The sequence below is a fragment of the Aspergillus candidus genome, assembly GCF_002847045.1.
Source record: "Aspergillus candidus strain CBS 102.13 unplaced genomic scaffold BDW47scaffold_31, whole genome shotgun sequence".
In the NCBI taxonomy this organism is placed as follows: Eukaryota; Fungi; Ascomycota; class Eurotiomycetes; order Eurotiales; family Aspergillaceae; genus Aspergillus; species Aspergillus candidus.
The window spans coordinates 97,395-121,869 of record NW_020194036.1 but is presented as its reverse complement, the minus strand read 5'-3'; the positions used below and the strand labels follow the sequence as shown (position 1 = coordinate 121,869).

At 51.5% G+C, this 24,475-nt stretch overlaps 7 protein-coding genes across 7 annotated transcripts; 4 read left to right on the top strand and 3 right to left on the bottom strand.

Annotated features, from left to right (window-relative positions):
* Positions 1–33: 33 nt before the first annotated feature.
* On the top strand, positions 34–1,029 carry BDW47DRAFT_107846 (ribosomal eL24 family protein). Its single transcript, XM_024813093.1, has 4 exons — positions 34–69; positions 125–148; positions 220–266; positions 331–1,029. Exons 1-4 carry the CDS (start codon positions 65–67, stop codon positions 798–800), a joined length of 546 nt encoding a protein of 181 aa, XP_024670891.1. The 5' UTR covers positions 34–64; the 3' UTR covers positions 801–1,029.
* A 100-nt stretch (positions 1,030–1,129) lies between these two features.
* On the bottom strand, positions 1,130–1,923 carry BDW47DRAFT_126792 (DUF2306 domain-containing protein; the record flags this gene model as incomplete). Its single annotated transcript, XM_024816612.1, has 2 exons — positions 1,130–1,159; positions 1,276–1,923. 2 exons carry the CDS (start codon positions 1,921–1,923, stop codon positions 1,130–1,132), a joined length of 678 nt encoding a protein of 225 aa, XP_024670890.1.
* A 1,615-nt stretch (positions 1,924–3,538) lies between these two features.
* Positions 3,539–4,004, bottom strand: BDW47DRAFT_107845 (uncharacterized protein). The gene is made up of 2 exons (XM_024813092.1): positions 3,809–4,004; positions 3,539–3,740 (listed from the first exon to the last, which is right to left on the bottom strand). Exons 1-2 carry the CDS (start codon positions 3,911–3,913, stop codon positions 3,684–3,686), a joined length of 162 nt encoding a protein of 53 aa, XP_024670889.1. The 5' UTR covers positions 3,914–4,004; the 3' UTR covers positions 3,539–3,683.
* Positions 4,005–6,449: 2,445 nt separating this feature from the next.
* Positions 6,450–8,756, top strand: BDW47DRAFT_132489 (ASST-domain-containing protein). Its single transcript, XM_024817563.1, has 3 exons — positions 6,450–6,685; positions 6,747–6,911; positions 6,988–8,756. Exons 1-3 carry the CDS (start codon positions 6,602–6,604, stop codon positions 8,611–8,613), a joined length of 1,875 nt encoding a protein of 624 aa, XP_024670888.1. The 5' UTR covers positions 6,450–6,601; the 3' UTR covers positions 8,614–8,756.
* Positions 8,757–10,525: 1,769 nt separating this feature from the next.
* BDW47DRAFT_107841 (DUF3405 domain-containing protein) lies at positions 10,526–13,640 on the top strand. Its single transcript, XM_024813091.1, has 6 exons — positions 10,526–10,894; positions 11,151–11,203; positions 11,258–11,520; positions 11,577–12,141; positions 12,210–13,047; positions 13,103–13,640. The coding sequence occupies exons 1-6, from the start codon at positions 10,733–10,735 to the stop codon at positions 13,244–13,246; spliced, it is 2,025 nt and encodes a 674-aa protein (XP_024670887.1). The 5' UTR covers positions 10,526–10,732; the 3' UTR covers positions 13,247–13,640.
* A 366-nt stretch (positions 13,641–14,006) lies between these two features.
* Positions 14,007–14,458, bottom strand: BDW47DRAFT_107839 (uncharacterized protein). Its single transcript, XM_024813090.1, has one exon. It carries the CDS (start codon positions 14,248–14,250, stop codon positions 14,089–14,091), a length of 162 nt encoding a protein of 53 aa, XP_024670886.1. The 5' UTR covers positions 14,251–14,458; the 3' UTR covers positions 14,007–14,088.
* Positions 14,459–14,878: 420 nt separating this feature from the next.
* BDW47DRAFT_118383 (uncharacterized protein) lies at positions 14,879–23,961 on the top strand (the record flags this gene model as incomplete). Its single annotated transcript, XM_024815203.1, has 12 exons — positions 14,879–16,045; positions 16,142–16,265; positions 16,342–16,454; positions 16,495–16,609; positions 16,988–17,865; positions 17,947–19,587; positions 19,618–19,711; positions 19,742–19,872; positions 19,906–20,202; positions 20,236–20,574; positions 20,623–21,798; positions 21,862–23,961. The coding sequence occupies 12 exons, from the start codon at positions 14,879–14,881 to the stop codon at positions 23,959–23,961; spliced, it is 8,175 nt and encodes a 2,724-aa protein (XP_024670885.1).
* Positions 23,962–24,475: the final 514 nt, after the last annotated feature.

Below are 24,475 nucleotides of genomic sequence, written 5' to 3'. Positions count from 1 at the left end.
ACTTGCTCCAGATGATCTCGATCATACGCCGCTCACAGGGACTGCAGTCCTTTTATCCATCACCATGAGGTATGTCATGTTCCTATATCCTTTCCTACTATATCATAAATGCTGACAGTAATAGAATCGAAAACTGTTTTTTCTGCAGGTTTGTACTCGACCCAGTCTGAAAACTCCTCCGTCCGCACCGAGCAGCCAGTTAACCTACGATACTTCCAGTCGCCCGACATACCCCAGCAAAGGCATCACCTTTGTGCGGAACGATGGTACCGTCCTCCCGAAATCGTTATCTGTCCTCTTGAATATAATCACTAACCACACCCCTCACAGCCAAGGCATTCCGATTCTGCCGGTCCAAGTGCCAGCGGGCCTTCACGAAGAAGCGCCAGGCCCGTAAGGTGAAGTGGACGAAGATCTCGCGCCAGCAAGCCGGCAAGGAGATGACGGTCGACCGCACGCTGCAGTTCTCCGCCCGCCGCAACGTCCCCACCCGGTACAACCGCCAGCTCGTGGCGCAGACCCTGCACGCCATGGAGCGCGTCACCGAGATCCGCACCCGCCGCGAGCGCGTCTTCTACAAGAAGCGCATGGCCGGCAAGCGCGCCCGCGAGAACGCGGAGAACTTCAAGCTCGTCGCCGAGCACGAGAACCTGCTGCCCCGCGAGCTGCGCAGCACGGCCCAGACCGACGGCCAGACCTCGACCCAGACTGCGGCGCCGGCCAAGGTCGCCCGTGCCCAGAAGCAGAAGCTGCGTGCGAGAGTCGACGGCGGTGTCGATGTGGATATGGATATGGATTGAGTTGGTCCTTTCGTTGTGGAAGGGGGCGGGAAAATGTGGATTCCTACTGCGTTGGTTTGATACCTGATCTTATGGGCGTTGTGATTGCTTTTTCCTTATTTATGAGGGAGTCGTGTCATGAAAATTCTAGCAGATTTTTCGTTTTTAATTTTTTCTAGTGGTTATGGGTTTGTTTCCTGTGAAGATACTACCTTGTCTCGACTATATCGGGATGAGTGTTCAATCAAAATATGAATAGAGGTCTATGACAATCACTGTTTCCCTAGAGTAGAGCTAATAGTCTCATGGTTAACGATGTCCGCCAACAGTATCACTCGACGAGGCACATACTACTCCAGATGGATGTCGTCCAGAAGTCCCTGTATATAGATTCACCCTCCGAGATGAACAAAACCAACCATATACACACCAACCATATACACCCAAACCCCAGACAAATGCACCCATACAGCATCAACAACTACTCCATCCTCACCTTCTCCCCCCGCCCAATCCACCACTCCATAAACACCACATTCGGAGCCCAACACGAAAAACCCGTAATAGTAAGCGCCTCCTCCACTGAATACCCCCACCACAGCAACAGCGGCAGCTGCCATCGCAACATAACTGCCGCATACGTGAGGGCAAAATTCCTCAACATCCACTCGCGATGCCTAGCATAATCCTTCCGCCTCGCAGCCTGCCAACCAAATGCCGCAGTAGCCAGCCACACCGTACCCAGGGCCGCAAACCCCCACGCCCCGGCGGGATACGCAACGGTTGTTACGCACAGAGAGAGACTCCCCACCCCGCCGGCTGCCACGGCTGTCATGTAGGCGCGCCCCAGCCAGCGGTGGATGGCTGGGGACTGCTTGTTGAAGGTGATGAGGAACTGGAAAGGCCCGATGGTCATTGAGATTAGGCCGCCGAGGATGTGGGACCAGCCGCCTGGGTTGGAGAGGACGCGCTGCTTGACGGCTGGGCCGCCTCGTGGTGTACCGGATATGAAGATTAGCACGTAGCAGCTGGTGAGGAGGGCTGCTATTGTTGTGATGTACCATTTGCGATTGAGGGAGTGGTGTTTGTGGCTGGACGGTGCTATTGAATTCTGTTTTTGGTGAGCCTGCTTGGGGTTTGACATGTCTGCGACGAGGGGGGGATGGGATGTGTGCTTGGTCATTCTGGGGTCAGCCAGGTAGAATCTAGCTGCTATCTCAATGGAAGACTGTCTTGGTGTGCTTGGTGGTAGATTGTTTAACAATATGAATCGAGTGATAAGCAAGTATGCTAGCAGAATGGTGAATGTCAGCTTATATGCCAATATTAAAGACACACATCTCACCCTACCCTGTCCCTACCATGATCATTTTAGGCAATAATATTGATATGATGATGACATAAGTCAAATCAAAGTTCAGGATGCTATATATCTGTGCTTGGGCCTTTATACACGTGTCTAAGGTCGCCTAACCCCTGAAGAGACAACGATGCAATTAAAACACAATTCAGCTCACGCCACGACACCACTTTTCTATTGTATTTGAATTGATAAAAGCATCCATTGGTTGTATGAAGATGGTTGTTCATTGTCTTTTTCTTTTTTTGTTTATTTATCTATTTTTATTCTTTGTGTATATGATCTTTTATAAGTAACTCTGAGTCTAAATGTACGGAGTACTTTCACCTATTGTAGGCAGCCCTTGTAACAAGAGCCCTATGTTACCAATTCTGGCATAGATCAGATTAGCGCAGTAACTTATATATAGTATCCCATCATCATCGTCTCAGGATATGACCGCTGATATCAAAGACAGCAGACTAGATAATGGCCCGGCTCAACGCATTGTGTAACTCTTGTTTCAAGTCCAAGTTTAACAAAACGAGCGTCGTAGACTAGAATTTTTGTATTCGGGTAGGTGCCTTAGGCTTGACGTCCAGAAGGCATTCGTACATATGCGGCGAGGTCCTTGAAGTGTCGAAGGCTGAATATCGAAGGCTGGACAGTAAGCGCTAGGAGTCACCCCCAACAGTCATCAATGATTGAGTTATCATTCCCCCAATCAATCTTGTAAGAAAAATTTGCTTTTTTTCAATGTCCGTCCTGATTCGACATATTCACTGGATAATCCTGAACAGGCGTGGCTGTGTATTTATCTAGACTCCATCGCGATGATACATCTTCATCCAAACCGAGATGTATAGTATAGTATGACATTGGTCCAACGAAGAAGTAGTTCCAGCTATTCCCACACCGCTTCGACACGCGCATGTATTCTTCCCATCACCTACGTAGCCAGATACTGACGGAATTCGTACACAAGGTCTGAGCTTCTTGCAGATGCTGTCGCAAGATTTCAAAGACATCTGCATGTCATAAATGTAGATATTCCTCTTCTCGTTCTATGTGATCGAAAGAGATGCTCGGATTATGATATAGGTCAGTATTTAATTCTACATGATCAGTTTGACTCGACCTTGGTCGGTCTCCCGAAGCCATTCGTCGGGACGGATGAAGTTTCGATAGGTGTCAACGATTATATTAGATATATGAGTTCCCTGCAGTAGCTCAACAATATATGGACACATGGTGTCTTTTATAAGAAACGGTCATTAGATCTGACAGTCATCGTGAACCATGCGCTTCTGTATATAGATACATGGTCTTAACCTTCGATTCTACTCGGGACATTGCTTAACTGGCGTCCGGCCCTTTGAAGCCATAGCTCTACAAAACTCCAATCAAAGCATTGCAATATCTCATTCTATGCAACAAGTCAAATTTCTTAAACAAAAGCTCATAGATGCAGCATCACATCCAAGCCATCAGTACACCCCCTCTAACATTTGAATACCCCAACAGAGCCTGCTGTGCCAACGACCAGACCTTTATACCCGCATTCCCTAGCAGACCGTACCTTTCGGCAGGCAGTATTTGTTGGTAGGGATAAACCCACAGCACTGTTACTCTCGTTGGCCACTTGGTACACCAGTATTTGCAGTTTCTTAGTGGAAAAGGGTGAACATACAACAGGGAATTCCTTAGGGCAGTCTGCCTCTGTCTTGCAGGTCTTGGACTGGGCTGTTGCTACGCCCAGAACAAAGGCAACAAAGACGATATCCCTGAAATTCATTTTCAGGTATCCGGTATATGTTGTTTTAAGAGAAGACAGCTGTTCAATAAAGCGACGAGCGTCTAGTTTGGGCAGGATTTGGTGAGTTGAGATGAGAGACGCAAACATAATCTGGGGACAGGAAAGGGTTAAATATCTCTTCAATTCCCGCTTACATGAGTGCTCCTGCCGGGGAAATCAACCAACCTTCAGCTCTGCAGGCAGGGTCTCAAAACTGAGTTATCATCACATACGAGAAGGATGCATTTTCGGATGTGATGTAACCCGTTTTGTCCACTTGATCCGCCAGAAGGCCAATGGCACGCTTGCCCCTTAAATTCATACGGGCTTTCCTGCACATCAGTGGCTCCTGTCTGTAGCTTCGTTGCTTATTTGCATGAGGATACGAGCTGGCCAGAACGCCTGTCAGACATTGTCTCCGTCGGTCTGCGTCCAATGGGTAAATAGTCTGGAGAGTTTACATGTACCTTACTGATGGCTGCAGTCTATCTGCTTAGAGATATTAATTTTGTAGCGGCAGTGGTGGGATGCATTGAAGTCTTCTCAGATGCATACAAAAGGTCAGTGCGGTCACGTGTCAGATGGGAGTATGTATAATTGTCTCGTCCGGAGTAGAACATTCCTGTTCAGTCCTTGTGTTAGTACTAGATTCCTCGATGGCGATCATATATTCAATACGGTACTTGGCACTCATCGATCACAACCATACAATGTGCTGAGCAGTATTTTGTCACGCGCCCAAACCCTCCGACAAAGGCAACCCCTTACGTACCATTCCATCCACCCGCGTGGTTTTCATTGTGACCTCCTGGCATTGACTTTTCGACCAACGATGCTATAGGAGCGGTCAAGCCGGGTTTTGTACACAACATGATGCACGCGCTCTCTCCATCGGGGTTGGCGAAACGAGACTAGGCGTAGGTTGACTGTGTTGTGTTGCAGTATAGTATGCGCATCAAGAAAGGAAATCCAGTGGTCAGGCCATAATCGTACATTCCTTGCAACCAGGATGAAATATAAACTTTACAAATAGATGGCGGGACTATATACAAGCGGGACGGTATAAGAGTTCAATCTAGGGTCATGCTGACCGGAACTGTGCAACTGACATAACTTAGTTTATTTTATATTCCCCTTCTAGTAACTGTACAATTCTTCTGTAGTCCCATTGGTAGGATTTGCAACAGGGATGTGAGCAGATTTAGGTGTATATTTGAGTGTGGCTATAAATCACAATGCTTATTTGCCGCTTGATCTGAAATATATATTGGTGAGATGGTGGCGGTATGCTAGGCTGCATGCATGGTTTCTGCAAACCTCAAGTATGCTCTGTATACAACAGTTAGTCAGGGTTAATCTTGAGTATATGTTTTATTAGTATATATTAACATCCATAGTTATCAGCAATGTTGTTATGCGTCTGTAAGATTCATGGGAGATTTTTATTATGAACAGTTCCATTGCATAATGGCAGAAAGTCTTAGTCAAATACTAGCCGATCACCTGATTGGGAAGTAGTCTGAATGCTTCAGTTTCTCTAGACAAACATCTCACATTACATCTCTCATCGACAGGCTTGTCTATTCATCATTTCCCCCGATCTTTCTGTCAATCTTATTGACCCCTCTCATCTCGAGGATTAATATGATTGAAGCAGCTAAGAAAGCTTTATCAATATCTGATCACGCAGTAAAAGGACAGGCGATCCCACATCGTATGATAATCAATGACAGTGGCCGTGATGGCAGAATCGAGTCCAAATTCGCTCTCGGGCCGTCTTGGCGTTAGAAATAGAACACGGAGAACGATCCACTATTCACGCCTAGTGGACCACTCGGCTGAAACTACAGAGGACACATGGCCCCTAGAAAAAGACCAGCACCTGATGGGGAGAGTTTCGTCCGGTGTTTTCAATGCATCGAATCTGCGCCGTACTGAGTTCGTGTGATACACGGAGTCCGCTCGACTTGCAGCTTTGGGGTCGGAATGACTTTCTGGTCTCCTATTCCGTGGACCCACCGGTTAGAGAAGATCCGGACGCAGCGTGGAGAGGATGCGCAATCGCCAATGAAAGATGGTTGCTGGTGGGTTCATTTACAGTGTCATGGAGGTCATGGGTGAGGGGATCCCGAAAGAATCCCCGTTTCCACGGCCAAATTTCCGGCAAGTCTGGGCTATCTTGCCAATGACCTGGCCCTGTGGAGGATGCCAAGCACTTTTATCGTACTGTGTTTGGCCGAGAGTAATCGGGCCAAGCATTTCCTCCCCTACGGAGTCCGCTTTCCGTCCGCTTTTTCTCCCTGCTGCCACCGATGGGCTCTCCATGACCACCAAACAGTCTAGGAAATGGGCGAACAGGATCAAAAAAGAAACACCTACATGACTAACACCATGTAATGACCACCCGCATCTCCACTATTCCGGGACCCCCTGGCACTTAGCCTGTCAAAGCCCTAAGACCTATCATCCATTCTCCGACTCTTTTGTAGCGGCCTGCGAACCTCCTCCTGCTTTTGTTCTTCTTCCCCGTATTCAATGATCATTCTTGCTGGGGGTGACATGAACCTCTAATTGCATGTCATCACCTCGTACATTCTTTTCTTGTTTGCTTTTAATTTGCTGGTTTCTTTTTCTTTTGGCTTAATTTGTTTTATACCCGAGTCCCACTCGCGACACTCTTTTTAGACCATGATATTGTTCGTCCTATTAGCGTTGTCGTTGCTGCATGGCGTGATTGCCCGCCGCGATGATGACTTAATGTCCTTTGTGACGGTACGCCTTGACATCGTTCTTCTGGAAAATAAGAAAAGCTTTATCCTGATTGACTTTCCAGCTCCCTGAGATCCGTGCATTGAAATGGGAGGTCGTCTACCATGATCGGGAGCGCGTTAGCCCGGGCTACTGGTTTGTGGCGCCCTACGGCAAGATTGTGCCGGAGACACCCACCCAGAAATTTCAGCCCTACCAGGTTGGACCTTACATCTATGACGGCGACGGGGTATGCATACCGATCTCGACATGTCCATGTCAACCGCAACTGAGTAGCAGGTTGAACTGACGCGGTCGCATCACAGGTTCTCATCTGGGCTGGCCCTCCCATCTTCTACGACCGTAATGTCTTCGACTTCAAGGCGTTCACCGACTCGCAGAACGAGACGCACTTATCGCTGATCGCGCAGCGGGATTATGATGACAGAACGCGAGGTCGCGCGTCGATCCTGAACAGCCACTACGAGATCGAGCAGGAGATCATGAGACTGGAGGACAATTACGAGTTCAACATCCACGAGTTCAACGTCCTCGACGGAGGCAAGTCCGCGCTGGCCTGCGTCTACCGTACTAAGGAACTGCCGCTGGACGATGTCGGTCGCCCCGGCGTGACCTCCTTCTTCATGACTGGCGGCTTTGTCGAGTGGGACTTGACCACCAAAGAAATCGTCTTCGCCTGGGATTCGAGCGACCACCTGGCCATCCACGAGTCGGTCAAATTCAACCCGGACAACCCCGCCGGTGGGCCCCCGGGCTGGGACTACGTGCACATGAACGCGGTTGACAAGAACGCTGACGGCGACTATCTCATTTCCATGCGCTTCACCAACACCCTCTATCTCATCTCCGGCAAGGACGGCCACGTCATCTGGCGGCTGGGCGGCCAGGAGTCCGATTTCGCCCAGGACTTTATCTTCTCCAAGCAACACGACGCGAAGTTCCTCGAGTCCAGCGGGACGCGCCACGTCATCTCGCTGCTGAACAACGCCGGTGACGAGAACCAGCAGGAGGAGGAAGTCTCGTCGGCTCTGATCGTCGAGTTGGACACCGAGGCCATGACCGCCAAACTGCAACAGCGGTACCCCCGCCCCGACGGCCTGATGACGCTGCTCCGCGGCAGCGTGCAGCGGCTGCCCAACGGCAACATCTTCGTCGGCTGGAGCGAGCGCGGCTACCAGAGCGAGTTCTCCCCCGAAGGCGACAACCTAGTCTCGGCGCGGTTCGCCTCCGGCCGTCTGAACACCTACCGCGCGTACAAGTACGACTTCGTCGGGCGCCCCGCCTACGCCCCCTCGCTGGTGGCCTCCGTTTATGCAGCCGACGAGGCCAGCGTGCTGACGACAATCCACATCAGCTGGAACGGCGCCACGGACATCGCGTCGTGGAACTTCTACGCCCAGGCCGGCGAGGAGCACCCTCGCCACCTGATGGGCAACGTCCCCAAGCGGGACTTCGAGACCATGTTCATCGCCAGCGGCTACATGGACTGGATCTCGGCGGACGCGCTCGACCGCGACGGCAACGTCATCACCGTCTCGGACATCATCCGCTCCAAGCCCGTCACCACCGACTGGCCCGCGCTGGGCTACCACGGCCAGAACAGCAGCGGACCCGCGCCGGACGACCCCGCCGTGCGCTACCCCACCGACGCTCCCGCACCCGTCGAGGATAAACCCCCCGCCACGACGGCGGACGCAGAGGCCACTAAAGCCGACGCCACCGCGGCGGGTGAAGCATCTGCCACAGCGCAGCAGCTCGCCGACGCCATGATGCGGGCGTACGAGTCGCTCAATGGGGTCGGCGGGGTCCTCATCGGCCTCCTGGTGCTGTGCTCGATGGGGGGTGCGGTGGCGGGAATCGTGTGGATGGTGCGATCGCGTCGATCGAAGAAGATCTACCAGCATGTTCCGGACGAGGACGATTCCCCGTGAATTTGACGTGTTCCATTCCCTTACATTCCTTCAATCTCCTTACTCTGCTTATGCCGTATATATCGTTTTTACTAGTCTTAGTTAGGGGGGATATTTCCCTGCATAGTCAGCCAAGGCCCTAGGGACGGCCTGGTGCATCCCGGGGTTGGCATTACATGAATATTTCAAATTACATAATTCGTATTGATGGTATAACATATTCAACTGTCCCTTATCCGGATGAGCTCGCTGCAATTAGCAGAGGCCACAGTAGTTATATTTACAGATAGATCTTACTCAGCATTCAATCCAGTGGACCATTGTGCGATGCAATGCCATTGTGCAAAGCATTGTTCAACTGGGTAGTGTCACGGGACCAGCTACCGGAACGGGAAGGGAAAAAACGGATCCAGGATGGATGGATGGATGGATGGAATGGAAGGGAAAGCTTGGGCGGGAGGGAAAAGTGGGTGTCATACTAATTTGGTTATGGTTCGGCGGTGGGGATTGTACAGTACAGCAATTTTATTCATCTGATATTTTTGGAATTATGTTTCACTTCCTCTCAATGTAATGGGTGAGATGACTGGAAGGAAATCATAGTTAGATCCCTATATAGTGATGGAAAGAGAGAGAGAATCAAAGCATCTTGAATAATACAAGTAATGAAAGATAAATAATAATAATATTATTATGCTGGAAAAAACCAAACCCGACCGGTCTCCGAGTCCCAAAAAAGTCCGACCCTTACCTACCTCTAACTAAACCCGGCTGGGTCGGACGGAAGATTACCACAAGCACAACCACCACCGCATTCGAAAGCCAATCTTGAGACGTGCGTAATTTGCAGGGCCGGACGATCACACTCTATTTGCGGCAGAGATGATACTTTCCCTATTACCTATACTCCGTACCCTGAACCTCCTGTACTCCGTAGAGGGAGGGACTCCGTGTGCGGCAGGAATCCGCGTTCCTGCAACCTTCTTATGCAGGCTGGCATCCATGCTTCCCGGGAGGAAATGGCTGGTTGAGCCTGAGGCTGCGTAGCTGGTTGCGGGGATGAAACGCTTTCCTTCTCCTTGTTTCTGGATATTTTTGCATCAATCGAATCCAGGAGTTAGTTGGTCCAGTTCTAGTAGTGACTGAGGCAGGAGCTGCAGGATGAAGATCTATTGAATGAATGACGCGAGAGATGCAGGGACCGGGGGGTTGTTATTCGTCATCATGTATTGATTGATGGTGATTGTGTTTGCATGGATGATAGAGGAAGGGATGTAGTAGAACGGAATCCGTGCGGTCTCCTGACGAGATGCAGGTTATAAGTATCTCAGGTATTATATCTCTCTTAGTTGATGAGGAGGATTCTACCTCCAGTTACTGTGTCTGTGATAGAAGGAATCCCCTATCTTACCGTACCAAACCTACTCTGGAGTAGATCTGGCTGAGTTGGGACAGTACCTGATACTGTATGGGTGTGTAATGTAACGGATCAGTCTGGCCAGATTCGACTGTGTAGGAACGCGTCAGCCGATTTCCGTAAGATTCCACCAATTCAGCCCTGTATTATTTGCTGTCAGGAATACCGGCCATTCTTCACTGCATGCGGTCTTGAATATCTTGTCCAACCTCTGTGATTCAAGGAATCATCCATGAATACTAAGAAATAATTAATTCTCAATCCTAAATAGTACAGAATAAAGAAAAAAAGCATTATATCATCCATGACTGTCCACATCTGAACTCAGTCCATTCTGCTGTTATCAGCTTACTCGACCGTCCTTTAGACGATCATACCGCCTTCAGCTGTCAAATTACATACCAACGCTTTCAATCCCTTCTTTTTCCCTTCTCCTCAGTAAGTCCTCCGTACTTTAACCGTGGCGACTTGAGCCACATTTTCCATCTTACAATCCCACACCCATAATCCATTCCCTGGGCTCCCAGTTTGGGTCCTATAAAACCTACCTAAACTGAATCCCTCTTCCATTCGCCATTCCAAGACCCACCATCTGAAACCCACCACTCAAACCCACCACTCCAATTAGTCTCTTCCCCCCCCCGTCTCCGTCGTCCTGCCCATGGGTCCCTACAGCCTGTCCAGTATATCTGTGGCCTTGCCCTTTTATCTCTGCCCCTAACCATGTCAATAAAGGGTTCCCACGATTTTCTTCCCTTGCCTTTGTGGGCGCGCAAGGTCAGGTCCAATCGCAGATATACGCGCTTGCTGGCGATCATGTTGGCTTCGGCTGCTGTCTTTTGGGCGCTGGTGATGCTGTCGCGTCCCCACCCGGTTGCCACTCAGGTGAGTTTTTTCCTTCTTCTGTGTTTTTTTGTGGTCGTCCGGTGAAGTCCTTGAGGTGTCTTTCCTGCTTTTCGTCCTTTCTTTTCTCTCGTTGTCTTGTCGGTCTGTCATAAATGCTATCGATGGAAAGATACGAAGGAAAAGGGGGGACAGAAGTCGAAGAAAGAAAAATGACGAGAAAATGACGAGAAAATGAAGAGAAAATGAAGACAAAAAGAAGGGAAAAGAAGAGAATCAAACAGCTAATCTCCTCCAGTCCCTCCCAGATCCTCAAGTCGCCTACCGCGAAGAAACCCAAACTTTCCCTAGGTAAGCGACTGACTTGCCGTCCAAGTCGAGAAAGTTCACTGCTCACCCATCCAGACAATTCCAAGGCTTCCATTCCACGTTAGACCGCTTAAAAACCTTCGAAGACTTTGACAATCCCAAGGTCTACGACGACCCCCGTTACCAAAAACATGGCACCGGTCCTACCCCCAAAATCTTCCTCCCCTACCCCGACTATGAGAGCCTCGATTACCAGAATAAGCATCGCGGTGAATTCACTGCCTGTATGGGCCCCCGTGGGAAATTGTTGAACGAGAGTATGGACGACCAGGTTGGCGTCTACGCTGGACTTCCCAATGGTATGTGTAGGAATTACTCCTGCGGATCCTACCCCCTGGAGCTAACCCTTTTGCAGGATTCCCGCAGCCCCAGTTCGGCTCCTACGAGCTCCTCGGTATCGACGGTCGCATTTCCTACGATCGCTACTTGAGATACGGTCCCTACGGTCTGGGCGAAAAGGATGAAAACGTGAAGAACTGGGTCCGACCGGAACCCGTGGACTGGGAGAATGTCGATTGGGGGCGGCTGCAACTGGAGTGCATCGGCCATAATTCCGACCGGTTCGGCCTGGAGTCGCTGTATCAAGAGTCCAGCAAACCCACGACCCCCAAGAACGCCGAGCTCGCCCCGCTGCCGCGCTCCGTCGTACTGATCCGCACCTACACCGGCCACGAGTACACCGAAAATGAGAAGCAGTCCATCCGCGCCATGATCACCGAGCTGGGACTCCAGTCCGGCGGCGAATACGAGGTCGTCCTTTTCGTCCATGTGAAAGATTGGGACGTCGCCCTCGATTCGGATGACACGCTGCAGACTCTGCTCGAAGAGAACATTCCCCGGGAATTCTGGGGGATCACCGAGTTTTGGAATGTGCCGACCGTTTCTGCTCGCTACCCGCTGCTGGATCCTGGTGTCATTGAGTATGCCTTTTTTTTTTTTTTTACTCCAATCCCTTTTACTCCGGTGGTACGATACTAATAGTAAATAGTGTCCACTTCTCGCAGTGGCTCTCCGTGCAGCATTTCATGCTCGACAATCAGCAATTCGAATACTTCTGGAACTGGGAAATCGACAGCCGCATGACCGGCCATCATTACGAGTTCACCGAGCAAGTCGCAGCATTCGGACGCAAGCAACCGCGCAAGGGCATCTGGGAGCGCAACGAACGATTCTACGTACCCGAATACCACGGCGACTACGACACCAAGTTCCGCCAGCTCGTCTCCACCCAAGCCACCCCAGGCATCTGGGGCCCCATGCCGATTGCGGACTTTGAGGGCGGCAAGGTGCAGCCCATGGGCCCGTGGCCTCCCGTCAACGACGAGGCCGACGATCAGTTTGAGTGGGGCGTCGGCGAAGACGCAGACTACATGGGCTTCCTCCCGGCATTCAACCCCCGCTTCACCGACTGGGTCATCCGCAACCAGGTCTACGGCTACCTGGGCGAGGACACCCCGCGCCGCGCGACCCTCATCACCCACTCCCGCCTCTCCCGACGCCTTCTCATGGCCATGGACGAGGAGAACCTCCAGGGCCGCCACATGGGCTCGGAGATCTTCCCCGCATCGACCGCGCTGCTCCACGGCTTCAAGGGCGTCTCCGTTCCCCACCCCATCTTCTCCGACCAGAAGATGCCCGGCAAGCGCGCCGACCGGTGGTTCAACTCCGGCGTCGACGGCAAGGCTGGCAACAACCGCGACAGTCCCTTCTCCTGGGGCCGCGAGTCGCGCTTCGAGTGGGTATCGTGGTACTACCGCGCCAACCTGCCTGGTCTGTTGTATTGGAACTTCCTCGGCTGGAAGAAAGAGGGGACAGGGGGCCAGAAGGTACATCCATTCATTCTCTGCACTCCCTACAACGATCTAGCTAACAAGACTCCAGTACGAAAACACCCACGGGCGCGTCGTCCTCCCATCCATCCTCTTCCACCCCATCAAAGACGTGCATCCGGACTCCGACAGCACGCATTACAAATTCGACGCGGACCTGGGCGTCGAGGCACGACCCGACGAGATTTCGTTATAGACTTAGCTTTGTTTTGAATTTGCCATCTCATTTTTTTAATCCTTGATTTTACGCCATGCCTTTTCCTTACCTTCTGTTTCTTTTACCTACTTTAAACGTATCATCATTCGACATGACCTACCCTGACTCTTTCCTTTTGCGTGGCGTGTTTGCTAGAGAGGGTTTTTCATAGTTATTCTCTTTGATTTGATGTGATTTGCGTGTATGTGTGTGTGTATATGTGCTTGTTTGCTTGAACTCTTGCTTTGCTATGATGGATGTTGTTGAGGTTGAGTTGATGGAAGGAGGATGGGAAAGGGGTGTCTACCCACTACTACTACTACTACTATTCTTGTAAATATACCGCTGAAGACATTTTATTGGCTGTAATAGAACAAACTACCATCTTCTGTGACTCATGTGATACTATTTTCCATACCCACCTACTACATACGTGCATAGAGCATATCTTGAATATCTTCCCTCCAACAAGACGGGACAGAACTGACTACCTACATCATTCCCAACCCGATAAAACTCCCCGCTGTCTCAACACAGAAAGTAAGAAAAAAGAAGCAAAGACAATGTTAAATGGCACATGACGATACCCCACCCAGATCCCAGAAACCGAAATGAAAACTGAAAACCCCCCGTAGACTGAATCCCGTCCGTGTCTTTAGCGGGTTATAAACAACCGGCCTTGGACATCTGCCAGACAGACAGACAGACAGACAGACAGGTAAGGACACTTTACGCCGCAGAATGTGGATGGGTCTATTCTCCAATCATATAGGCAGGGCTGAAGTCGGGTCTTTATGATCGTCATCAGCAGGTACTCTTATTTTATGCTGAGTTTGTTCGGGTTATGAGGCTGGTGGGACGGGATGCGAGGCGGGCCGGGCTGTGCTACGTATATACATGGGTACTAACCATGTGTATGTATGTATGTATGGTTTTGGGGTTGGGTTGGCTGGGTTGGGGCTGGTGATGTGTAACGTGTGAAGGGGGTGGGGGCGTGTATACATGTATGCATGTATGTATGTTTTGCGTTGCGTGATGGATATTTGATATTTAGTTTCTGGAGGTTGGGTTTACGGTTTGGAATGGTAGATGGCGGTAGTAGTCGTGGTCTTCGTCTTTGAGGATTTGGGGACGGCTGAAATGATGGATAGATAGATGGCTTGTTTGAACAACGGAGTAGAAGAATGGCTCACATGTGTAAATATATGATGCGGTTGGCATTAGACCTAGCCTCGAGGCAACTGTCGAGGAGGCTAGATCATCTGTCAAACACCCACGGCGCACGCTGTAACCCAAGCTGCTTCAGGCGAGGACTAGATCGAGGACGAGCCAATCTGAGCACATAGCACCGGGTGTGTAGACGGGCAGCAGCATGATCTCGCCAAAAGCCAGGCTTTGAACGACCACCGCGTCGTATCTCACCTATACCTTTAAACAGTCTGGCATGCTGAACCCATCGCCCGCAAGCGTTTGGTGAACGCTATCCGGTGGATGAATGTATGCTGGACGATATATTCTGTGGTATGCAGTAGCAAGCAATCGATACCTTGTTCAGACCTACATGTCACTCTGTTCCCGTCCCAGTCTACACTCGATCATCCACCGTTCGAACCAGCTAGTTACTTCCCAATAATGGCTCGGGTTCTCGACAGCCGCGCCTTTAAAGAGACACTTTTCGAAGCCGCCAGTCCAGGAAACATCCTCTTCCACCCCCCCACCAAGGACACACCGACCACCGCGTCAGACAGACAAGAAGTGGACAGCCAAGGCAATGGCAGCGACGACCCCGTCCCGTTTCCCGTCGCCATCGTAGGCATGGCCATGAGGCTGCCCGGCGGCGTCAACTCCGACACCGACTTCTGGGACTTCCTCGTCAACAAGCGCGACGGGCTGTGCCGGGTCCCCGAGTCGCGATACAACGTGGACGCGTTCTACGACGAGCTGCGTCCCGGCGCCGTGCGCACCAAACACGGCTACTTCCTGCAGCGCGACATCAGCCAGCTCGACGCGTCCTTCTTCGCGATGAGCAAGCTGGAGGCGGAGAAGCTGGACCCCCAGCAGAGACACCTACTCGAGGTCGTGTGGGAGTGCATGGAGAACGGCGGCCAGACGGACTGGCGGGGCACCAACATCGGGCTGTACGTGGGCAGCTTCGGCGAGGACTGGCTGGATCTGCTGGCGAAGGATACGCAGCATTTCGACCGGTACCGGGTGATGAGCGCGGGGGACTTTGCGCTCGCGAATCGCGTCTCGTATGAGTATGATTTGCGGGGTCCGAGTGTTGCTGTAAGGACGGGGTGCTCGTCGAGTATGGTCGGGTTGCATGATGCTTGCCAGGCGTTGTATGCTGGGGATTGCTCCTCTGCGCTGGTCGCGGGGGTGAACCTGATTATGAGCCCGACTATGACGGTCTCCATGTCGGAGAATATGGTGCTGTCGCAGAGTGGGGTTTGCAGGACGTTTGATGCCGCTGCGGATGGCTATGGGAGGGGAGAGGCAATTAATGTCATCTATATCAAGCCGTTGAAGGATGCGTTGGAGAATAGGGATCCCATCCGTGCGATTATCCGGTCTACCGCTGTTAATTGCGATGGGAAGACCCCTAGTATCACTACGCCAGGGTCTGAAGCACAGGAAAGGCTCGTCCGGAGAGCGTATGGACGAGCGGGCATTCCTGATGAGGAGATCGGGAAGACTGCGTTCTTTGAGTGTCATGGCACTGGGACGATCGCGGGGGACACGGCGGAAGCGTCTGTCGTTGCGAACATATTTGGCGAGGATGGGATATATATTGGTGCGGTAAGTATTTCGTGGGAAATGAAGTTAAAGTTGAAGATGAAGATGAACAAATCCTAGTGAAGTCAGGCCAGATGCCTCAGGTGTTGACCCTAACAGGTTAAGCCGAACGTCGGTCACTCGGAGGGCGCCTCAGGCATCACCAGCGTGATCAAGTGCGTTCTCGCGCTGGAGAACCGGACGATTCCTCCCAACGTTCACTTCAAAGACCCCAATCCACGGAGTATGCTGCTTCCCCTGGATTTTTCCGCATCAAATGAGAGACTTTAGTCAGTAGCTTGTATGCTGATCTGTGATAGTTCCGTTCGAGGCTGCAAAGCTCCAAGTCCCGGTCGAGCCTCAACCATGGCCACTACACAAAAGAGAGAGGATCAGCGTCAATTCGTTTGGGATCGGTGGAACGAATGCACATGTATGATCTCATATCTACCTGAATAAATCGTTGCTAACAGCCCAGCTCATACTTGATTCCGCCCCGTTGTTACGCCACAATGATGTCCCTGCAAGATCAAAAGCCAGCAGCGCCAAAAACCGCCACTTATTGGTGGTCTCGGCGAATAGCAAAGAGTCACTAGATGGCCAAATACAGGGCGTCACCGACTACCTAGAGTCCAATCCCTTATCAGTGCACAGCCTGTCTTATTCCCTAGCTCAACGGCGTGAGCACCTCACACACCGCGCCTTCTCGATAGTGGGATTTGACGGCCATCTTGCCCCGTTTCAGAGAGCCAGGACGATATCGCCGTCTGTGATTTTCGTGTTTACCGGGCAAGGATCGCAATGGTCGTCGATGGGAAGCGAGCTTATAGCGCAATTGCCCAGCTTCAGAAGCGACATCCAAGCAATGGATCAAGCACTCAAGCGCCTGATCAACCCTCCCCCTTGGACCATTGAAGGCATGTCCTCTACAAACCGCCGAGGTTGATGTATGCTTACTGGCAGTAGAGGAACTTTCAAAGTCCAACATCACGAGTCGCGTCGGAGAGCCCGAATTCGCCCAGCCTTTAACTACTGCGATCCAGATTGCTCTGGTCAATCTCCTGCACGGCTGGGGCATTATGCCAGAGTCGGTAGTGGGCCATTCGAGTGGAGAGATCGCCGCAGCTTATGCATCCGGGGCTCTACCAGCTTCTGTTGCGATAATCATTGCATACTTCCGTGGACAAGCAGCCAAGAAACTCGCATCCAGCCGTTCCGGCGCAATGGCTGCTGTGGGGCTGGGTCCGGAGCAGGTGAGGCCGTATTTACGGGAAGGGATTATGACCGCGTGCGAAAATAGCCCGGTCAGTGTGACATTATCAGGAGATAAGGGTGTCCTTGATGCTGCTCTCGAGCAGGTACGGGAAGAACACCCTGATATCTTTTGCCGACGCCTGGCTGTGAATGTCGCCTACCATTCTCACCACATGAAAGACGTGGCAGAAGAATACGAGGACGCAATACGTCCTCTAATATCTCACGATGAATACATGATTCCTTTCTACTCATCTGTCATTGCGGCGCGCATAAATGAGCCGCGAGAGCTGGATACGGTATACTGGGCGCAGAATCTGCAGTGTCAAGTGCTGTTTAGTACCGCAGTTCAAAAAGCACTCGACGCTGACAAGACCCCCAAGCTACTCCTGGAGGTCGGGCCACATTCCGCACTCCATTCGCCTATTCGCCAAATTATGCACTCTAGCAAGAACAAAGGCAAAAGATGGGCGTACGTTGCCACGTTGCAGAGAAATTCCGCCCAATGGCACACTCTGCTAGAGACTGCTGGGCAATTATATTCTCATGGCACCTCTATTCAGTTATCGAGACTGGTTCCTAGAGGAAGAGTACTAACCGATCTACCGTCATATTCCTGGACACACGGCGAGTCATTCTGGGCCGAGACCCGCATGGTGCATGGGTGAAAGTTCCGCAAGAACCCGCACCATGAACTCTTAGGCTCTCGAGGACTAGAATCCTCCGACGTGGAGCCATCATGGAGATGTCTTCTACATCTAGACTATGTGCCCTGGTTAGCCGATCACAGGATTGGTAGGGATATTGTCTTCCCGTGTGCAGCCTACGTCGCAATGGCTGGTGAGGCTATTCGGCAAATGACTGGCGTAGAGGACTACTCTATTAGAAACCTGTTCATGCGGACTGCCATGATACTCGATTCCTCAAGTACAACAGAGCTATCAACCAATCTCAGACCAGCTAAACTCGCGGACAATATCGATTCAGTATGGTATGAGTTTACAATAAGTGCCTATCAAAATGGCAGTTGGAGGAAACACTGCATGGGCCAGGTAAGGCCAGGACCAGATAGACCGTACGAAACGGAAAACATCCAGCAATACTCGCGGTCCGTCGATTCAGAAAAGTGGTACAACGCGTTGGACAAGCGAGGAATGTCATACGGGCCCCAGTTTCGCCGGCTGCGTGAAATATCGGCGCATCCGCTGGCGTATGAGGCTGCGGCCACTGTCCAGGATGAGGAATCATTTTACGGCAGTCGATACGCACTTCATCCTATTCTCATCGACCAGGCGTTGCAATTGCTCAGTGTGGCTGCAACAAATGGCATTCCGCGCCGCATGACGAGGTTATGCATCCCGATTGGGCTGGAGAGTCTGCACGTCAACTTCGGAAGAGGTTCAATGGCACTAGCTGTCTCTTGCGATGGCGCTGGTGGCACTATGTCTGGGGATGCAACCCTCAACTATGGATCTGGTACCGCATTGCGTCTCCAAAACGGCCACTTTTTCTCCACGCAGGATCCGGACGTTGGCAAGACAAATCTGCCGCTGTTGTCAAGTCTCCGCTACAGACCACACATCGACTTTATTCCCCCAAGGGAACAAATCCCTGGCACGCAGACGCGCCTCACCTTCGGGAAGACGATGGTCAGGATGTTCAGCCTGTTTACGTGCGATACATACCATCAAACCAAGTTCTTGGACCCAGTGGAGCCTCATCTCAAAAAGTATCAGTCGTGGCTCCAATCTCAACACGACCTCATATGCACGAATCACGCCAATATGGTGCCAGAAGTGTGGGAATCATGGATTTTAGACGAGAGTAGCCGCAGGAAGGCAATAGACGAGTACTCAAACCTGTCCCCCGAGGCAACCGAGTATCCCATGTATATCCTAGGTAAAAGGGTGCACGAGTCCATCCATGGGATTTTCGCAGGCGAGATACAGCCAATCGAGCTTCTCATCAAGGATGGCGGCTTGAAAGGTTTATACTCAATTAGCTCCCAAATTTCCTCGTGGCACGAGTTCTTCGAAATGCTAGGCCATTCTAAGCCCGCTCTCCGGATCCTAGAGATCGGAGGTGGCACTGGTGGGGACACCTCCACCGCGCTCAAGGGTCTCGTGCCAGCCAGTGGTAATAGGTTATATTCCAAATACACATTCACGGATATATCGCCGGGGTTCTTGGCTGAAGCTAAGGACCGATTCAAGTCTTACCCGGATATGAACTTCGCCACCTTGGACATAACGCGCGACCCCATTGAGCAGGGGTTCGAGGCTGAAAGCTATGATCTGGTGATATCTTCCAATGTTCTCCATGCGACTCCGAGGCTTTCTGAGTCTCTGGGCAATGTTAGGAAGCTCTTGACTCGGGGCGGTCGGTTGTTTCTTATCGAGCTGGCCGGTGATGTCTTCAAGGTTGACTACATAATGGGTCTGCTCCCTGGCTGGTGGCTTGGGGAAGAAGATGGTCGAGCAGATCGCCCATACGTCTCGACTCAACGGTGGCATAGTGAGCTAGTGAAAGCGGGATTTACGGGCGTCGAATGCTGTCGATACGACAACGAAGCCCCGTATCAGCTCAGCGCGCACATGGTCTCAAGACTACTGCCACCGAAACTGGAAAAGGGCGAATTATTCCTGCTTTGCAGGTACAGGACCACGGATTGGGCGCGAGAACTGGGGCACCAGCTTGAGATGGCTGGCTATGAGGTGTCTTATTCGACACTTGACCAGCCACCACCGCCAGGCTCTCATATTATATCCTTGATGGATTTGGAGGGCCCATTTTTCTTCGATTTGACGAAGGAAGATTTTGAGCGGTTCCGCGGTTGGTTATCAAGCTGTACAACCAGCCGTCTTTTCTGGGTAACGCAGTCGATCCAGCTGGGATGCAGAGACCCTCGGTATGGGCTGATCTTGGGAGTTGCCCGAACTCTACGACACGAAGTTACGCAGAATTTCGTCACGTTGGAGCTTGACAATGCTGACTCGAGGGCTCTACAGCCGATCATTAGGGCATATGAAACATTCCTATCACAGATAGAGGACCCGGATGCGAACCCCGAGTGTGAGTTTGTCGTGCAAAATGGTGTAATCCAGGCTGGTCGATATGAGTGGAAGTCTCTTGAGCAGCCACTGGAGCGGGCAGAGGGAATCGCGGGAACGCGCATGCTAGATATTGGGACCTACGCGATGCTTAGTTCCTTCATGTGGACATTAGCGGATCTTGTTCCGGCTAAGGTCGAGGAAGGCGATGTTGAAGTGGATGTGAAATACGTTGGGCTGAACTTTAGGGTAAGGCTTGCTTCAATAGACCGCAGTGGATGTTGCTAACCACAATAGGATGTAATGATTGCGATGGGTTTCATGTCACACACGGGCGAAATTGGTATCGAAGGCAGTGGAATCATCCGTCGAGTCGGTCCTGGAGTCACGAGCCTCCGAGTCGGCGATAAAGTGATGTTAGCAGGCACAGGGCTCATGTGCACACGCAAGATACTACCCGCAGATCGATGCGTTCCCATTCCACCCGAGCTTCCTCTGGAGGAAGCTGCCACCGTTATTTGCGTCTACGTGACCGTCATGTACTCCCTACTGACCGTGGGGAATCTTCGAAAAGGGCAGTCGGTCTTGATCCATTCCGCATGTGGCGGCGTAGGTCTGGCGGCTATCCAAATATGTCGAGCAGTTGGGGCTGAGATCTTCGCAACTGTGGGGTCGCCGGAAAAGATCCAGCATCTCCAGAAACTAGGAATCCCAGCAAACCACATATTCGACTCCCGGAGCGCGTCTTTCCTCCCGGGCGTCATGAAAATGACGAACAATCGCGGTGTAGATATAGTCTTGAACTCGCTGTCGGGTGAGTTGCTCCATGCGTCGTGGAAATGCGTTGCGCAATTCGGAAAAATGCTGGAACTGGGCAAGCGGGACTTTCTAGGCCACGGTAAACTAGACATGGATTTGTTCGCTGGGAACAGGGCCTTTGTTGGAGTTGATGTCCTGCAGCTCATCAACGACAATACCGAGGACCTGCGCGACTTAACCAATCAGATGCTGGCATATTTCAACGAAGGCAAAGCGCAGCCTATCAAACCCATCACCGTGTACGAGGCTGGCGATGTCGAGAAGGCATTCCGATATATGCAAAGTGGCCAGCATATGGGGAAGATTGTGATCAAAATGCCCGAAGAGCCTTCGACCCTTGCGGTGACCCGGGCTCATGAAACGACGCCTTACTTCTCTGCCGAGGCGTCGTATCTGGTAGTGGGTGGATTTGGTGGACTCGGCCGTGCCGTCGTGAATTGGATGGTAGAAAAGGGCGCCCGTCGCCTGGTTATCCTCTGCCGATCAGGGTCCAGTACTGCCAGAGCTGAAAGTGTCATTCGCGACCTCCAGGAGCAAGGTTGCAGCGTCACTACAGTTGCTGGGGATGTAGCGAATATTGAAGATGTCCGCCGGGCTGAAAACGCATCGCCAACACCCATTGCGGGTATCATTCATTTGGCTATGGTGCTTAGAGTATGTATTTTCCGAATCCTCTAAATCCGAGTGGTCGCCGTGACTCACTGACCCGCTCCCTAGGACCAAGGTTTCCGCAACATGTCGCACGATGAATGGACCGAAGCCCTCACCCCCAAGGTGCAGGGTACGTGGAATCTTCATCTTGTGTTCGAAAATAAACCTCTCGATTTCTTCGTGCTTCTTGGATCTGTTGCCGGCATCAGCGGATGGCCCGGTCAGACGAACTATGCAGGGGCCAACTCATTCCTGGATGCCTTTGCCGAATACCGCCGGTCTAAAGGCCTTGTCGCAAGTGTAATCGACCTGGGGCTTGTACTAGGAATTGGATATGTATCTGAGATGTCACATCCTGGAACTATGGAAGTTGCACGCTCTGGTGCCTTACAGCTGCTAGAGGAACATCATTTACTACAAGCGTTGGGAATCGCCATCTTTTCCCAGCGATACCACCTTCCTAGTCAGCTGATTGTGGGCCTTGGGACGACAAGACATACAACCACTGACGAAATGGCATGGTCGTGGATGCGCGAAGTCCGGTTCAGTGCATGGAATAACATGCTATCAAACGTCGCTGATGGCCCATCAGAATCGCGAACTGATGAACTCAGGGAGCAAATGGACGCAATTAAAAACAACCCTGCAATCTTGGATGATCCCAAGACAGAGCAACGTCTGACCTCCGAGCTGGGAAAACTGATCGCTTCCTACACGTCGCGACCAGACGATCTCAGCGGACAAGATCTCGCCGACATCGCAATTGATTCTTTGATGACGTTTGAGATACGAACGTGGTTCCGTCGAAACGCTGGCATTGAAATTACACTGGTAGAGGTCTCATCCGCTGGCCGGGTGGGAGGGTTGAGTAAGATCGCCTTACAAAAGCTGCGAGAGAGATACGGCCACCCTGCGGGTCCGAACACTCAAGCGGATACTCTGCCGCCAGTGCTAGATGAAAATCTTGACTTCCAGGAAGATCTGGCATTGGGCAGAGCTATGCGGCCTATCTCCCGGGAGTTTGTCGACTGGACTTCAGAATCCGAAGGAAAGATATTTTTTACCGGGGCGACTGGTTTCCTCGGATCATCTCTTCTGGCTCGGCTTCTATGCTTGCCGCAAGTTAAGGCCGTTGCTTGCTTGGTCCGGGCTGAATCCCCCGAGGCGGGGATGGCTCGGATTAGAGAGACATTTGCCATGTATGGCACGCCAATGGAATTTGAATCCAAAATTACAGTCGTTCTTGGAGAGGTATCTGCGAAGGGCTTGGGTATAGAAGAAAAGCGATACAAAGAACTAGCACAATGGGCGAGTGTCATCTACCACTTTGCTGGGTATTCGAATTACACGCTACCCTATGCAATTCATCGCAGCACCAATGTATTGGGAATACTCGAGATTCTTCGTTTCGCGAATAGCGAGCGTCTAAAATCTATACAGTATTGTTCCAGTATGTCTGCCTGCGGTCTTGCGAAAGACGCTGAGACAGAAATTGCGGAAGACGTGAGACCGACTCTTGAGGCGCACACGATGAGGGAAACACTCGGCTACACGCAAAGCAAGTTCGTGGCGGAGAGTATCTTCTGGGATGCGAAAGACAATGGATTCCCCGTCACTATATATCGTCCAGCCATCGTCACCGGGCACAGTATGACAGGCGCGTGCAGAAAAGACGACATGGTAAATCGTCTCATGACCAACTGTATACGACTAGGCTGCTACCCTCGACCTCCGCCACAGCGATGGCAGGTTGTCCCAGTGGACTTCGTTACTTCTGTAATATCGCACATATCGGTAAATAACTCCAACATTGGCCACGCATTCAACGTGCTCCAGCCCGACCAAGAAAAGGTCATCACCCTCGCGGAGGTATTCCAAATTCTGAGTCAACATGCGCCGGCTCCGTTACGAAGTCTCTCAAATACGGAATGGGTGGGCGAATTTACCAAGTTCAGCGACGCAAGCTGGAATGTAACAACGCCCTTGGTTGTCGGGCAGCTTTCTCAGCACATGCTGTCATGGGCTGCTTTTGAGCACATGTCGCGTTACGACACCAGCAACCTTCGCCGCGCACTATCCGATAACCCTAAGCTTTTGGGTCTGAAACCCATGAAGGAGCTTCTTAAAGTGTATTATGCCTGTTGGGCGGTGGGTAGTGATAGTTAGCTGTGTGCGCGCTATGGTAACCTGGGATCAATACTATAGCATGCATCAATAGATTGATTACTTTTGTCTCATCCTGCACCTTCCCGCCCCCAATTGGCTTAATGCATTTCGGGGAACACCACCAGGCAGACACCGGATTAGTGGGCATATCGCTGTCGAATCAAATCACCACAGCTGCACTTTCCACAGAAGCGGTGACATACGAAGGACGAGGTTGGCTAGGCAAACATGTGCCTTGAAAGGGTCTATGCCGATCAGACAAGGCTCCAATGGAGCCTGGAATGGCCCAACGAAGCGGAGCCTGACTATATGAACCCTTGCGCACCCCGCCTAACGCTGTGAGAAAACCACGCTCACTGAGATATACGTTTTGTCCTCCTCCGCACCAGACATATCATATTTCTATTAGTGACGATGGCACCCGTGGATGCGGCCCTGTCTCAAACCCTGCTCTCGCTTACCCAGAGCAAAATCCGTGAACTGCAGAAACAGCGCGATGCATACGAGACCCGCA